Here is a 17,822-nt window from a genome sequence, read left to right as displayed (position 1 = left end):
ATTTCGTAGGTGCTACTTGGCTGCGGTTCTGTTTTAAAAGATAAACCTGTGGTGAAAGGTTTAGTGTCTTTAGATAACTCATGTATAGGACTATAGAAGAGTTTAAATTTGATGCATGTCTTAACACAAATTAGTTTTCAGTTGTGGACAATTGATACCAGGAAATTCTGCACTACGCCACTGATTCTTTTAATACCTTAGTAAAATATGAACACAGTAATTTATAAGAACAGATCAACATTACAGATCCATTATTGTACATTGTGGCCTAAAACCCTAATAAATGCATTTGTCCAACTGTGGAAAAAAATTAATTGAAATTACTGCAATATTTTTTGTCCAAGCTACAGAGCAACTGTGATGGTTTAACTGTCATAGAATCATAGAATTGTCTACGTTGTAAGGGACCTCTCAGGTCATTGAGTCCAACCATCTACCTAACACTGACAAAAAACATCACTAAACCATGTCATTAAGCACCACATCTACCTGTCTTTTAAATACCTCCAGGAAATATTTTTTTTCATAGTTGGAAAAACAAAAGATTAATAAGGAAAGAGAGCCCTACATTTTGATTGTGCTACCTGTTTTTACATCCATTTAGCTGTCTGTTTCAAGTTATTTTATGTAATTTTTAGTCACGTGTACCTGTTTCATGATCCATGTAATTGGAAGCAACTGTGAATGTCATGCTTTAGGGAAAACTGCATTGCATTCAAAAGACAGTGCTCACTCAAGCTAATCATTTTTCAAACTAACTTACAGGGAAGAATATCCTAACTGCTCGTTAGCACAGTAAATTTCATTTCATCCTTTGTGTCACTAAAACATGTATGATCAATTACATGCTATACATTAGTTTCTTTGTGAAATAAGGCATCTGCCTATAGGCAAGCTTAACCTTTAAGCAGCTTGTTTAAAGAAATATTTTAAGAGTTCAACTCTAAAGTCTTGCTTTTCCAAACTAAGGTGCTCCTGCAGGTAGAAGAAAAAGGAGCAAAATTAAAGCACTCCTGTGAAACCACTGAAAACAACACCAAAGTATATTTGAAACAATATACGATGATACATTTTCCTGTTTCACTTATCTGTGAGGCTTAAAAACTGTAACTAGGGCTGAAAACAGACACTATCATAGTCTTAAGACTTGGTATGCCAGTTATCTACCACTGAGATATACTTAGATAGAGATGCTATTTAAATTCTATCTCATGTTTCATCAGAGGGCATTCTCCAAATAAGAAAATATTTCCTCTTAAAATTGAAAACTTATCTTTGTCTAAAAAAGCAGACAAGGAATACTTACCTATAGTGATGTAGATTTAAGGCTACAAATGAAAGTTGCAGGTGTTCCACAGTGATATATGAATGCCTTTAAAGTGTGTACTATCTAGTTATTTATAATTTTGTCATTGTTATTTGTATTCTGTTTCAAAAACCATAAATATGGCTCATTCTCACATAACATTTCAAAGTGCTTAGTATTAAAAACTTTGAAGGATTTCTTTCTCAAACTCAAATGTTAGAAGTGATGTAAGGTGAAACGTACAAGCGACAGTAAAATAAAAAGTATCTCTTACAATAAAGCTCATTTTAGACCTATTCCTTCCCAAAGGAAGTACTTACATAGGACAACATATTAATATGACTTTGTTAATTTTTAAAAATTAAAGACAGCATGAACAGTAACTAATTAGCTATCTTCTGCTGACAAACCAGATGGACTAAATGTTATTTTATTGATTTATTTGAAAGATAAGATTCTCACTATCTTCTGAGGTTTTCAGTACAGTTTCCTTGAAATGGGACTGCTCAGATTGCAATCATTTCTAGAACAAATATATTACCGTAACGATCTTGCTGTAGAAAATGTATTTTTTTTTTTTAAAGTTTCTAGCTTCACAATGTTCAAGGAAAGTTAGACAGAACTACGCTTAAAGAACAAAGATGAACACAAAAATGAAGATACGCAGGAAAAAAAACAACCACTTAAAACCCGCCTAATTTCCCTAAAAGTCTGCACTTCTACTTCCCAGGTGACTCTTACAACAGATGCAAACTTAATAAAGCAAAAAGCTGTTTTTACTTAAAAAAAATATGTTAATGAATTTCTCAAACTAGAAAAGCCTTTTCCTATCACAGTCTTGCCTCATCTACTGCCTTTTTAAAACTATCTTCCAGATAACACGACATGTTCTTCGTAATAAAAAAATAGGATCACAGAAGGTGTGAAAGTAAAAGTGATGATGATTTGTCAAGATATCCACTTTCATATTTTGCCTGGTCTTTCTCTGACAGCCATAACATAGTGGTGTTAAATTAATTTTCTGAGTAGAGATTTATGAATGGTGCTCTGCATTTTAAGTCTTGCGATTACAGGAAGAGGCTTCTGCATCTTTTTCCTAATGAATGCTTCCGTGCACCCAGGGAGTGCAACAGAATACCAAGATTATGAAAAAGAAGGAAAAAGATATTGACAGATATTCAGTCAGGTTATTATTTTTGTTAAGATTAAATGTTACAGCTTCACCAAATTGAAAAGAAATCTCTCAGATTTCTTATGTTAAGAAGCACCTAAAGCCCTTGGCTGAATTCCCAAAGGAATCCATATAGACATGCAACAGATTAAAGAGGAAGCAACGTTTGATATTAAAACATATCTCAATACCAGAAAACATATACTATGTTCATTTCAGCCCTTTATTTTATCACTTCAATATAAAAAATTTTCGTAACTGCGTGATGTAAATTTTATACACGATGCTCAATGTGCTGTCAGTCCTAAACAGGTTTTCCCTCAAGTCTTCAAGTTTTCAGAAGCTGAGAAATAGATTCTACAAAGTATTCTTTCCCTCTTGATTTCACTTGCATTATAAAAAGATAAAATACATTCTAACAACGTGTACATTCTAATGAAAGTATTTTATACTAATTTAACTAATAAATTTCAATTAAAAACAAACACCATTTTTCTTAGGTCTTTCAGCTAGCTAGAATATAAGCTTCCTTTAAGGTAGAAAAGGACAGCATGAAAAGTAAGAATCAGTACATTGCTTGTCAATTAAATTTGTATAAAAAGCAAAATATACACACAGAGAAAGTTTAAATATTGGCAACATCGATTCGTCTATTATACCACTTCATACTGCATTTTAGAGTATTGTAAGATTTCTTTGGCAAACTTAGTTTACTTAAAGGTTTTTTGTTATAAAAGCATTTGTTTTACTACAGTAGTAGGAAGATAATCAAACAGTAAACAATTGTGAATAAATGTAATTACACGAACAGAATGCACTCTCTGAAAATTCTACCAGAAAACTTTTACCTGCTTCCAAAGATGACTCCAAAATACTGAAAATAATGAACAATACATCTTTCTTCCCCACCCCACCTCCCCCTTCTCGGTATAAATCATAACTTAAAATATAGAATACAATAAAATTCCTACCTCTTTCATTAAGACTGTTTAGCACTGCCCTTTCCAGCTGTTCTTCTTCAGTGAGCCCACCTGTATAATCATAATAGCTCCTTGGCGCTCTGTATTGGTAACCTGGAGAGCCATAATAGTCTGTAAAATGAATACAAAATACAGAAAATAAACTGCTGCTACTGTAGGAGACTGAAATTAGATGTTATCTTTATGCTATCTTTCTTATACAAATTATTTTAATTTGGAAGAGAAAAAAATTATTAGGATTCAATTACTTATACAATATATGCCATGAATCAATTTCTAATTTACAAAGCCAGACTATGGTAACAGGAGAGAGAAAAACAACAGAAAAAAGATGGATCAAACATCTCAGTTTTTTTTCAATCGTTATAAATAAGTGGCATAGAATTGCCATTATTAAGAAGTTTCACACAGAAATTGAAAAACTTTTCATCAGCTACTTTTAACATTTAATTGTCAGTACTTGGACACCTTATTAATGTCACTAGAACAGCAACAACAAAACAGGTAGGTTTCAGGCTTTTCCCCACCTTTCTCTCCCTTCCTCCCAGTGCCCATAAACAATACATGCCAGTGTCATCATAAATTCAAACAATGTTTGGACCTAGAAAACACATGGGAAAAGATTCCCACAAATTCTTGCAGTAATATATAATATCTGCCCTGGAAAAAACCCACACCATAGATCTCACTGAACGTCACAATCACTGTATGTTGCCTGCTCTACCGCCAACCAAGAATTTCTGACCATTGGCAAAGTTTGTCAAAAATAAGCACAAAGAAACCATCATGCACCCAAAAAAAATAGGATTTAAAAGAAAAAAATTACTTTGCTAGAGAATTGAGGAAGACTCCCTTCCTTCTAACACAGTCTGATCTTGCCTGAGCACAGAAAACCTAAACTGAGAAAAACTAAGGAGAAAAGTCCCACTTTTCTATTCCATTTTTGCATCTTCAAAATACAAAGCTTTGGGCGGTATTTTAATTTCTCTTCTAGACAGCTGGACAGGGGATTTTGAATAACCATTGCACAGAAATATAGCCAGTTTCTTCCAGCTGATAGAAAATGTACACAAGGTTTTCAAAATGAAATAACTGGAAATATTTTTGTATGAAACAAATACAGCATGCCATTTCCCTTTATCTGCAGATTACTAGCATCAATGATAGTCTTGTATTATCTCATTAGTTATATGGATTCCGTGTGCAAACTTCTTGTGGAGTTTCTGTGATTAGAAACAAGCACAGACTATGAAGTGAGGACATACAAATAACTTACTTTAAAAAAAATCATTGTGTTAAAGAACCTTAGGACAAATAAAGATAGCAATACCATATCTTAGAGTAATACAGGAAAAGCAGGAAAAACTGAACAGTGACTGCACATTACTCTGCACAGAAGTATATATATTCCTCTGTGTCTTTGCAAATATACCTCCATATTTTATATACATGTGTATGTGCACAGAAACATATGTATGCATATATACATTATACACACACTTAGAGGAAAAAATGTAATTCTGTCTGTTTGCAAATTTTTCTTTTTTGGAACGTAGAGCTAACACTGGGAGATTTTTCATACATCTGCAGTGACACACTTTGTCTTAACCTCCAGTAACCTGAAATTCTGCCATTTCTCAAGTGATCATCAACCCCTTTGCGTTAGAAAAGATTATTTTTATTTTTTAATCTGTACAGTCTATTACAGGCATATTTTTAAAAAACTTTAAAAGCCTTTAAGTCTTACTGGCTACATTTAAGAGACATAATTCTGCTGAAAAATAAAACTGGCTGCAGGATATCATTTAGCTGATAAATATATACTGTTTGGATGCAATCTTCATATATACCCCTCATTCCCCTCTCCCTTATGTTAATCTGAATGAACATTTTCTCAGCTATAAATTCATTTTCTGGTGTCTTCAAAACCGCATACACGAAGACTATCAAAATTCGGATACTAAAAGCATGAAATTAGCTGATGAAAGAAAAAGGATGTCATATTTTAAGTTTGTTCTATTGCTGTAAATTTTTCTGTGTTTAATGTTTTACACTGTCATCAAATTGTAAGTGTTCAGAAAGCCATAATCTTTTATTTTAAAAACGAGAAATAGTTCGGTAACATCGACATGTTCAAGGTGTTCCTATTAATCAAAATAAATGTCCTAATACTTTATTCATGGACTGCATTTAGAGAAAATCTAATTCATTTACTAAATGTGTTAAAATTACACTTAAAATTAATTTTTTTTCTAAAGCTCTTTCCATGTACTGTTTCATAAAATCTCTTCTCATTATAACTTCATCTATTTTTCTATTGAAATAGGTATTTAAAGGCAGATAGCAATAAATCAGCAATACCAGAAAATGAAAAATTAATCAAGGTAAGGATGTACTGTATATGCATCATTAGCCTATAACACTACAGAGAGTTTTCTTAATTCGCAGATAGCCAAGTTTATTACATATATGATACACCAAGCAAAAGGTTACATCTTCCATGAGGACTTCTGCAAATAGCATGAAAGACAATTACAAAGCATATAAACAGGGAATGAACATAAGAAATAAACATAGTTTTTAAATTGCAGTAGTAAGTCATTTTAGAGAAATTAATTTAGTACAAAAAAGTAAAATATGTATTTACATCTAAAGCCAAGCTTAGAAGACAGGATAATTCAGGTTAACCCTCTCCTTTACCTCCCCTTTGTCCACAACTACTCAAAGCAACAGCATGGCTACTTCAGGGACTGCCCAAGACATGCAAAAAACCCCAGACTTCCTTGTTGTCAGCATACTAAACTTGATGTAGGTGCTAGGTAGACCCCCATAATTCTAGATATATTACATGAAATCTCTTCCTGTTTAAGAAGAGCTGGAAAAGAAAAGGTAGAGGGCTATTCAGAATCTGCTCCAATTCCACACGGGTGATCTTTTACACCCACCAAAGCTCCAAGCAGCTGGTGGTCGTACAGTGGCTGCAGCAGATTATGGAGTCAAAATGTCAAGTACAAATTCTAATCTTCATCAGCCATTAAAGTACCTTTTCTGATATAAATCTTTAGAGTTTCCACTCACCCTGCTATAGTGGAATACGGAAGGAAGATTCAGTCTCTACGACCATGGAATACAGAGCAGCATGCCTGGGCCCTGGTGGACTGAACAGTACCTGTAGCTGGGTGAGTATCTTTAACTGGGCTGAGACTGCCAGTCATAAGCTTGTGCTCGCTACATAGTTCATGTTCACATATTATTTCATTTCACAATATTAATTGCATTTTACTTGTTTACTGCCCTTTAGATCAAGTGGTTTTTGACTTGAGAACTGGAATAATGAAAATCCTGGGTAAATACACTTTTAAGTTACAACAATCTTTGATGCTGTTGGTAAGGGAAGTAGGTCAAGACCTTTTTGTCAGGAATTACAAAAAAATTCTTCAAAAATATTAAAGGGCCCATTAATTTCGCTTATGGGGATTATTTAACATAATGATTTTATATTTTTAGGTAATGAATTTTAGGTAGATCATGGAAGACAAAATTCACCATGGAAAATAAAAGCAGCACTAACCTTAGCTCACTGTGGCAAAGAGTAAGCGCATCTCACTTATAAAAGATTATTAAAAAAAATAAAAAACCCTGCACGACTAAACCTCAGAGAACAGTAAGAACAATCAAACGTATGAAATAGTTTTCATATAATCAACCATACAGACCACAATTTTCCAGTCACAGAGAAGAGATGACTTTGGTGAGTATCGTACTGAAGTCTATAAAACCATAAAGAATATGAAGAAACTACATAAAGAATGAAGGTTTGGTTTTCTTTCCCAAAGAAGAATTAATGTGCACCAAATGAAATTAGCAGTTAGCAGGTTCAAAACAAACAAAAATGACAGATTCTACACCAGGAAGTAAACTGTGAAATTCTCTGATGTTGTAGGTGTTAAAAAAGTTCACGCCAATTCAAAGAGCTTTTGACATATTCATGGAAGAATAATCCATCACAGGCTATTAAAGCCAAAATTCCCCCATAAAACTTTCTGCTGAGAACATCTTTAAGCCACTACACACTGGCAGATATTTGAGGGAGTTATCACTATATATTTATCCTGTTCTTACAGCAGATGCCTAGGAAGGGTATAAATCACTGCAGGAGATAGGATAAAGTCAGCTATACGTCCCTTAGCTTTGATCCAACAGCCCGTCCCACAACTGGCTCCTCTTCTGTCCCTCCCAGACAAGGCCTCCACCTATTATTTCTATACACTCCATATATGACTTAATGTTCTGCATGAGAAGTGAATCAAACATGCTACATTCGAAGTATGCCAGTATTCCAACTATCCATCTATATACTGTGATGATAACCTAAATCTATTTTGGTGAGGAGTGGGCTTTTTTGCATATAAATTACTTGATTTACAGAAAGTGTTCAAAGGAAGAAGTTCCTTGTCGGAGTGGGGAAAAAACCATCCTAGAATGGAACTGATAAATTTGCCATATCAGGGCAGAAGTATCAAGGTTCAACGGGCTGCTTTCAGTAGATATAATTTCCTCCCTGCTGCACCTTCTGCAAAAGGAATAGTATTTCCCCAGAGTAGCATTTTATGAAGTCATGATCTTAATTTGAGGTTTAAAGCGTCTTGTACAAGAAAATACATCCACACAGTTCCCTAAAAAGGAAAAGTGATACATGGCCAGAGAAGTAATAAGTTTAGCAAGTGTACTTATGTGCAGAATATTTTGTATATCATATATGTTTCCATTTAACTAGCTCCTCTATAGGTTTCCTATCATTAGAAAGATTGATGTCCCTATTTTTAAAGATGGAATAAGACTTCAGGTAAGTGGGTGAGTGTACTCACCTGAATAGTAGTAGTCCCTTGGCCTGGCAGGGTCAGTGAATGAAGAAATGCCACCTAAATATAAAAATAATACATGTACTATTAGAATAAATTAAACATAAATTTATCTTCATAAAATACAAAAACAAATTTGAATTAAGTCTTTCTTTCAGAGTCTGTTTCATAAGATATAAATATGAAACAACTCGCACCTATGAATTTTTTTGGCATCAGTGAGAGAATATATTATTGGTAAACTTGTATATGTCGTTCTAGATTTTATATTGGTGTGCCACGTTTAAGCAACATACCCATGTAGTCTAGAAAAATGCAAACCCACCTAACAAACGTCTTCCAGAACATATAATGAATAATTTCTGCACTAAGATTGTACATTGGTAAAAATGGATTAAAGCACAGAAAACCGAGGACTGGAATAACACTGCACTGTTTCTGCTCCGCTACATAGGAGAAAAAGATGACCTGTGCACTGGAACACTCCTTTCTCCAGGTCTTAGTCACACAGCAACCTTGACAGCAGCGGAATCTCCATAGCACGTTTCACTAAGTGTGCCATGATTTATCACAGAATCCTAGAATAATTGAGTTTGGAAGAGACCTTCGGAAGGTCCCTAGCCCAGCCCCCACTGAGAGCAGGGTTAGCTATGAGATAAGACCATGTTACTCAGTCAGGACTTCACCTTGTCAAGTCTTGAAAACATCCAAGGATGGAGACTGCAGAAACTCACTAGGCAGTGTGATCTGATGCTGGACTGTCCTAATAGTCATCACATAAGCACACACCCCTCCTTACACAGAAACATACAATATTAACATTTGACTAATCTGACACTATGTCTGTTCACTCCAGTGGGGTGGGAAATCTGATGCTCCAGTCTATTTTTCCACTTAAAACTGCTAAACATATATGACTTACAGACCATATCACCAAGCTGTGATAAAACTTCCTGTGAAAAGCACACACATCTGAACAAATAATTTCCCACTATACAAACACCATATCCACGGTCAACTTGATGACAATCATAAATAAAGTACTCAACATATTAAGTAATCAGACATAAAACCCAAATAATCTGACAGCTGCTGTGGCAAGGCTTAGACTTCCAATTAAAACACTGAAATTTACTGGAGTGTTCATATAAAAGTTTGCAGGGCTGTGTTTAAAACAATTGCTAGACTAAAGATACCATCATTTTTTTAAAGTAAGTATCACTACAACATGAAAAGCTGTAGTATTACATTGTTGGAAAGTTTGAGAATTCCAGTAACAATTTCTCAAGCATCCTACAACCTTTTTCAAACTGTAGGGACTTCCACTAGAATGGGAGCAAGTAGTAGAAATCAACATGGAAACTTACTGCACTCTGGCATATTTTTATGGCTTCATTTGAAGTGACATTTTCATTGACATCGTATGTGAAACATTTTACTCTAAATAAGCATTTAAGAAGAAAGGTAAATGGTATTCCTCTAAGTAAAAATACCTGTAAGACATTTACTGGTTCTTATCATCCATATTTAAAAAAAAAAGGTTGATCTCTTTCCTCTGCACTCGCTTTAATAATCAGCATATCTTTAATTGCCTAAAATCTTGTTGGAATGGCCTGAATTTCTATATGCAAGACTCATTCAATTTTAAAAATAAAAGTGTCCCTTCTGCAAATTTTACAAATTGAGCAAAATTACATACCTGCACAGGCTTTCATGATCTTTTTCAGAGGTCCCATAGTATACATCAATCCAACAAGAATCCCTGCCAGATGCCCAGCAAAAGAAGTCCTACAAAAAAGCAAAATCTTGTGAGTGAAGGAAACGAAGACTTTTTTGTAGGGATGGAGAATGGGGAGCGCAGAATTTGTTGTAACAGAGAAAGGCCCTGAGTGAGATCAAGCACAGAGAAATTACTTGCCTCCAAGGACATAGTGTCAAGTTTTCTTTCTTCATAACTAGCCTAAAATTGGTGGGTACAGACAGTCACAGAAAAGTATCTAACAAGTATCCTAAAGAAGCTGGAAACTGCTCAGAGAGATCATTTAATTGCTTGTTTAAAGGACAGAATACCATTTCCCTAAAAGCATTTAAAGACTTACTGGGGTAGGAAACTAGTTTTAATGTACAAAAAAGTAAATCCACAGAATTATGCTGAAATGTCTAGGTAGATTCTACGAAAAACATTTACAGTTTCAAGTGGATGCGTAAATACAGTGCTTTCTACTGCACTATCAACACAATCCTGCAATTAGTCCGAGATAAGCATGAATGCAGATCTGTTGCAATCTTTGTAATGCAGTGCCTTCAAAATTAAAAGAATTAGTGAAACACTGAGATCATAACTCTTTTCTATACATACCAACAATTTCTTTAAAAAAATGTAATTGCCCATTTGCATATAGAATGAAAAGGCTCTAGAGTCTTTTGAGAAACCAGCAACAGACACATGTTTACAGTAAATAAGGATATTTGCTCCAAGTATTGCCATGACTATGAGGTGCTCTACATTCATAAATCAATTTTCAGCATTCAAATTAAGAGTTAAACTCTTCTGTGTTTAATCAGATTTAAACATTAATTAACAGCAAAATCTTTTGAGTTTAACCAGGTTTAAACATTATTTGTAAACTGTTCACCTCTATTATGACAATTTCCTAATACATGCAACGTCCACTGGATTTACACTGGTTGTCTAAAGATTCAAGTAATGTGAGCTTTTTTGCCTTTATAAAGCAGAAATGAAACTTCTGTTTAACATGAAACTAGATTTAAACATTATGCTTTTTACATTCCAGACAGAAATCCCAAAGAGTGGGATACACAGATGATAGCATGACACTCATAACAATACAACTTCCAGGCATCGCTGGTAAAACTATACAAGAAAACACATATGTCACTAGAGGGAAATAAAGATCAAATCCAAATTCGCTCTTTTGCCGCCTACTTAGCCACAAACTTGTATTCTGCTAAGTAAAGCTGCAGCACTCTCCCATATGTAAAAAGCTTTTTTTTTTAGAGTAACACATAAATGCTGATATGAAAATTTATAGGTAAGAGGTAGTTAACAAAATAAAGTATCTATAAGGAACTAATTTTCCAAACAGATTTTTCTGGAACAGATTTTCCAAGTTTGTGAAAAATACACGCCTGACTTGAAAAATGTCTGTACACATAAAACATTAGATACTTTAAGATGCCTTACTCTAGAAATGACCAACATAAAGTGATTCTCCTATATTCCTGGCAGCGTTTTAAACAAATTTTATGTTCCTTTTGATTTACCCAAGTACAACACTGTTCCACAAACCCCCAAATCAAGGTCTTTGCTTGCAATACAGTGAAGCTGTATATTTACATAATATGAATAATCAGAAACCTTCAACTTCAAAAAGCCTTCAGGGGGATAATTTCCACTTCATGTCTAATGAATAGGTTAGTGTACTAGATGCCTAAACACTATTGACTGTTTAATTACAAATTATATTCAAGGAGTAGAAACTGATAATGAAAGTGTTTAAACAGGGTTTTCTAAATGAAAAATAGTATCATATACACTGTCACACATATATACTATCACTGACTTGCAGAAAATGAGTAAATTTGATAAATCACATTGAATTTTCATCATATGCTGTCATAAAATTAATTTGAGTGTGATCAACAGTAGCACCTCGCTACTTGTAATTGCTAAGGAAAAGCAATTCTGTAGAGTCAAAAACACAGCTTCCCTTACATTGCAAAATGCTTAATGTTACAGCTAAGTTAAGCAACCACGACTTCATTTTAGAATGTGTTATATTGTAATTTACTCAAATGATAACTTAATACTTTTTTTTTACTAATGCTTGGTATCATTTATAGTATGGAAGACATCTTTATAGATATTTTCCAAAAGTAACAACTGAAACATACAGATAATACACAATTTTACAAAAAAAAAAAGAGGCAGTTCTAATAAAAGCTTTTAACATTGTCAAAGAAGAAAGTGTAACTCTGCAGCAAAGTTCTGAAGTAGTTAACTTGTGTCTTTTCCCAGCTCTTCTGAGGATGGGTAAGGTTCCAGAGGATTGTAAGGGTATTTCTGTACTGATTCTTAAGCAGGGAAAAGAAAAAAAAAAGAAAAAGAAATAGAAAAGGAGGACTCCAGACTAATCACTATCTTCTCTTCCCAGATAAAACTATTTGTTCAACAATTATTAAGACACATTATTTTTCAACCAAGGTAAGAACACCAGAAACAGAAGACATGTTTGTCAAGAACAAGTGTCAAATCAATGAAAATTTCTCCTTTGACAGGGCAACAAGCTGCACAGAAAGGGATAATCTGCAGACGTCACACACGCACTGAATGAAGCACTGTCTCACAGTATTTGTCATAAAGAAGGCTTAAAAAACTTAAACTCTAGAACTTCACTACACAGATGTCTAAGCGGTTGGTAAGCCTGACTTATTACTTGTCAGTAATTCGTTATCAAACTTAGGATATGAATCAAGTGGATTACTGAAAGAGTTTATTCCAAATATTTATGAATGACAAGCTAAGAAGCTGTAAGGCTGACTGGAGATAGCATTAGAACTTAAAGCAACCTTGACAAAATGAAGTAGTAGTTTGGAAAAAAAAACAATAGGGTGCAATTCAAGTATTTTACTGGAAATATGTAAACAGGAACACTATCAGGAAGTAAAATAAAGTAGCCTTCCACTCTACTCAGTAGGTCTCAGATGGAAAACTGAGCCTCCTTTTCGCAGGCTGCACAAAAAGGGCAACAAAAAAATGGGGAGTGTCCAAAACTTCTGAGAAAAGACCGAAGGGATCACAAACACTTAAGTCTACTGAAGAATTCTCTCACAGCTACCATAATCTTAAAATACGGAAAAGACTGTCACAAATAGGAATGAATACATTCTCCACAGTCTCTATCCATAGAATAAGGAGTAATGGATATAAGTCACAGCCAGAGATTTAAAAACATGTAATTAGTAGAACAGGCTGCCTCGAGAAACTCAGGTCAGGCAGAGGCCTCCCAGATCCTCCCGGGTTCAGAGCCCCTCCTCTCCCACATTTGTCTCCGCTTCGCAAAGGAAAATGAGAGGGCTACTAAGACCCAGCAAAGAGCAATCAGAATTTAATAGTGATGACCTTTAAAAGTGCATCAGACTAAATATTGATACATATAAATCACATACACATACATCTATATATAGACATATATGTTTGTCCTTCTGAAGTTATCATTCAGAGCATTTGTTTTGAGATCAGATTTATTCAGATGCCCTATAAACTTCCTTATTTTATAAAAAAAATTTATTCAATATAAGTAAATGACACAAAATAACTGTTTTACACACGCAATTAACATTCTTCTATCCACATGCCTTAGTCCAAAGTGGATACTCCTATTTCCAATTAAAGATATTTGAACCATTAATCCCCAATAATACTCCAGTGTCAATCTTCTTGACATTTTACTACATTTTACAGTGAATTTTAATTTTCAGTCGATTGCCTTTTAAAAAATTTGCATAATGGATTTCTTGCCTATGAGGCTGCCTGAGTTTTAACTGCAGACATTAAAACTAAAGGCAAAACTACAACTGTCTTCACAAGGCAGGATTATACGCAAAATTTAGAACTAAATGTCACGAATTTTGGCTGAAAAGAAATAATAGACAGTTTACAAAAAGCACAAAACAAGTTGCATGTAGAAGTCTTGTCCAAAAGCATATTACCAAGGTGCTTTTCACTTGTATTATAAATTCCACTCTCTTGTCTAATACAGAAAACTAAGTTCACTCCTATTTTCTGCTTTTTATATACAGTAAATAATCCTGGATATAATTAAAAACTCTTACATTATCAGCAATAAAGCGACCTCCATTGTCAACTGATTCCAAAATAGGCTTTTTACACTATTCATAATAATAGCAATGTCTTGATTGGAATGTACATTTTACTAGGTAAAAATTGGCTGTTAATTTTCAGTTAGACTAACGAAGAAACATTCTCCCGATTGTAACATGCTAAACTACTTACTTTTTCCTGATGGTTAATAAAGAAAGATTGATAATTATTTTTTCTCACAGTATAATTTTCAGTTTCTGTAATACAAGCTGAACTTTGAATGGGAATAAAAAAATGGGTTCTTGACTTTTTTAAATTGCATGTTTTCTTCTCTAAATGTCAATGAGCTTTATCAATATTAACTAATGTTTCTCCCTGGTACAGAGAAATTCAAATGATGTCTCATTTAATTGTTTTGTTTGAAAATGTAGATATCCCCAGAGATCTTATTTATCTCAACCATTCACTTCATACTAATGTTAATTATGCAATATGTCTAAATACTGTTTCCTGAAGACATTTGCCATCAAGCTGATGTGCACATTACTTCAGAAAAATCTTCTAAACAGAATTAATTATACTTTTTCATTTGACTGTGTAATTTCAATGAAAACTGCTATCACTAGAGGGAAAACCATTCGGACTGCATTTGCTTTTCACGTATGACAGATTCTGACCCAATGTTCACAAGCCTCTCAGTATTAGTTTTTATGTTAATATTGTTCCAGTATCCTTACAACGAATTAAATCAATTCCTCATCATGCTTGGTGAATTTGTCAGTCACCTGACTCAACAAATGAAAACAGTGCAAGAAAGTCTATACCTATCACTTAACTTCCATAACTCCTTCTCAACAGCAAACTCCAAAGTCTGGTAGGCATTATTATTTATGCACGCACAGGACAAAGCCATGTACTTGGCAACTGAAGTATGTCTTTAGCTTAAGTCACTGCTGCAGTCTTTTACAAAAAGGTCGTACTTCCATGCATCTCCTACTCCAAGGCTAGGAAGCATGCATTTGCTAAACAAGCAAAGAAAAGAATAATATCAAGATGATGTACTAGAAAGATGTAGACTGATTATTTTTGAAAAACAATGAATTTTTTGATATCATGGGAATGAAATCCATGTATTTATACATAGTTTATTTCCAAATTAACACAAGCACAGAAGACCTGCCCATGACAATTTATACACTTTGCTACAAAATTTAATGTTGCTTAGAAAGTATGCCATGTAGTCAATTTACCAGTGCTAAACAAACTACCTGGATGAAAATTAAACCAAATTAAATGACGCCAGAAGTAAAAGCCAAACCAAGACATTTACACAGCTCTGTACAGAAAAATGCCATTGCTTCTATAAATGGAAAAGGAAAACTTGTTAGTAATTTTGTAACACATTGGGAAAATAGCATAGAGAAGTAAAAGCTAAGTTTAACAAAAGAATAAAAGGCTATAAAATGGTTCTCATCACGTAATGCCATTCCTGTCAAACCTGGGGATTTTTGGTTGGTTGGTTGTTCTTAGCCCTTTTGCTCCTGAGGGACAGTTCTCATCAATGAACAGCATAAAAATCAAAATTTTCAATAGCCTCAATATTACTTTTAAATCCTTCATTGGTATGGATTCTCAGGTGTACTGACACATCATTCCACTAAAGCAGGCCCAGATTTATTGCATGTCTTTCTGACTGGACAGAATTCCGCCCCAATTACTAACCTCTTATCTATTCAAAACTAAATTATGTAACTTGATGTACAAAGGGACACTATTTAATCAGACCCTTCAGATGTTACAACATGCCCTTAGCATGCAGATGAGCGTGTAAGAGAAATGCTCTGAGAACCACAATTGTTATGGTTCATTTTCAAGGCAGTTGGCAGTTACTAATGAAGCATGTTGTGTTCTGGGACATGAATTTCTGGAGATTACTACTTGTTTTCTATGGTACCCATCATCATTTAAGTGCTGTGAAACTGTCCTATCAGGATTGCATGTAACCATGTAGAGGTTCTTTAGACCAGGCAGCAATTTAAGCTTCCATAAAATTATGAAAAGGTTTTAGACATTATTTCTGGACCGTCTATACACTTTCTACCCAAAACACACTTCTGCAGTAAAACAACTGAAAAACAGCAGCACCCAACCACTAAACTCATGTTTTCGCTCTACCAGATATAGTATGATATGCTATGCTCATGGTTTTACTTCAGACATAATGTTCTTTCATTATTCTTTAATAATAACTAGACATATCAAACATATTAACAAATAAAAACTATGTCCAGCTAACACGACAGTTTTTATTTTTTAGAAGAATGTTCTTAATGCACCGAAAAATTTGGTTTTACACTTGTAATAATGCCATGCAAGTGACCTCTCAGCTCACACTTAAAATTGCACTTGCAACAGAGCAATCTTCAGTTCTGTCTTTTAACCTAGGCTTCCTTGCTGCAGTCAATCAGGCAGTAAGTCGTAAAGCAGTAAAATCAGCGTTTAAACTAAGCTGTATTTGAATTTGCATGCTGGTCTAGGAAACCTTCTATCTGCTATACCATAGTATCTGATGAGGGGTATGTCAGTATTGCTCCCCTCTTTTTGTTTTTGGGTTGGTTTTTTTTAATCTTTTGGAAAATTGGGAAATTGTATATAAATTGTGATTTGGTAGTTTGCAAATCTGGTGTCTGTACTTTGCATACATTCTCCAATACGACTGACAGTTATAAAATATTATACAAGATTACTGATTTGCAACTAGAACTCCAGAAATCCACTGCAAAAGAAGAGAAAGGCGGTATTCGCACAGACGTAGGGGCAGATGAACTGCGCTGGCAGAACTGAGCACACAGGAAAACCGAGGGATGTGATCAGCAAGACTGCAAGACAGTAAAACTGCATAAAATTTGCAGAATACTGGATGACGGCTTTATCATAAATTAGATAAATGACTATAACAAACGGACAGAAGGGATTAGGACAGAAATAGCAAGCAAACAGTGGAATGCTGTTTTTCTAATGAGCCATTGGCACTACAGCATCTTAGTTTGGTTACTTTGCTGAAAACACATGTCACTTTGCTGCATCCATCAACTTTTGTTATCTTCCCTCAAATTCTTAGTAATACCTTCTGGGCACAGTATTTCAGTTTTTTTATTTTGAAACATGATCAACATACAGGGCATTAAGGAAAAAAGTAGACTGTAACCTCAACACCTAATTGTAGCCCCAACACTCCATTTGGATACCAGCTAACACTACACTTAGTCCGTAATACATTGCAAATAGCCCAAATCTCTTCTCCTAACTTTGAAATATTAAATGCACTTACCCTGGAGAAATTAAATGAATAGCCACCAGCTCCACCCAACAAGCATATTTACTGGATATCTGCAATCCAAGGACACTGCTGACTCTTCCTGGATTGTAATGATTGTTGAGAACTTTCAAAGCAAACAAGACTCCTGCAAACAAGAAGAAATCAGAAGTACTTAACACGAAGAAAGAGAGAAATACTTGTGCCCAAATAATAAAGAAATGCAAACAACTTAACTACTGAAACTGAAGTATCATGCAGTTTCACAGCAACACAAAACATACTCTTGCATGCCAGAAAAACAATTCTGAGCTGTTTTTTCAGTGATACTTTTCTGTGACT

The 17,822-nt window shown here is 34.3% G+C and overlaps 1 protein-coding gene across 8 annotated transcripts in view; it reads right to left on the bottom strand.

The window, feature by feature from the left end:
• The window catches only part of RHBDD1 (rhomboid domain containing 1), a 46,797-nt gene that overhangs the window by 16,708 nt on the left and 12,267 nt on the right, over positions 1 to 17,822 (bottom strand). For all 8 annotated transcript variants that reach the window (XR_012587638.1, XR_012587639.1, XR_012587640.1 and 5 more), the window contains 4 exons: positions 17,496 to 17,628; positions 10,019 to 10,107; positions 8,326 to 8,379; positions 3,449 to 3,568 (listed from right to left, as the gene is read on the bottom strand). Coding sequence is in view for 4 of the 8 variants with exons in the window: in XM_074592013.1 (XP_074448114.1) it covers positions 3,449 to 3,568; positions 8,326 to 8,379; positions 10,019 to 10,107; positions 17,496 to 17,628 (396 nt within the window). In the remaining 4 variants the exon portion in view is untranslated. The remainder of the gene's footprint in view (positions 1 to 3,448; positions 3,569 to 8,325; positions 8,380 to 10,018; positions 10,108 to 17,495; positions 17,629 to 17,822) is intronic.

Source organism: Larus michahellis, chromosome 6, assembly GCF_964199755.1.
Source record: "Larus michahellis chromosome 6, bLarMic1.1, whole genome shotgun sequence".
NCBI classification, from domain to species: Eukaryota; Metazoa; Chordata; class Aves; order Charadriiformes; family Laridae; genus Larus; species Larus michahellis.
This window is presented reverse-complemented; position numbering and strand designations above follow the sequence as displayed.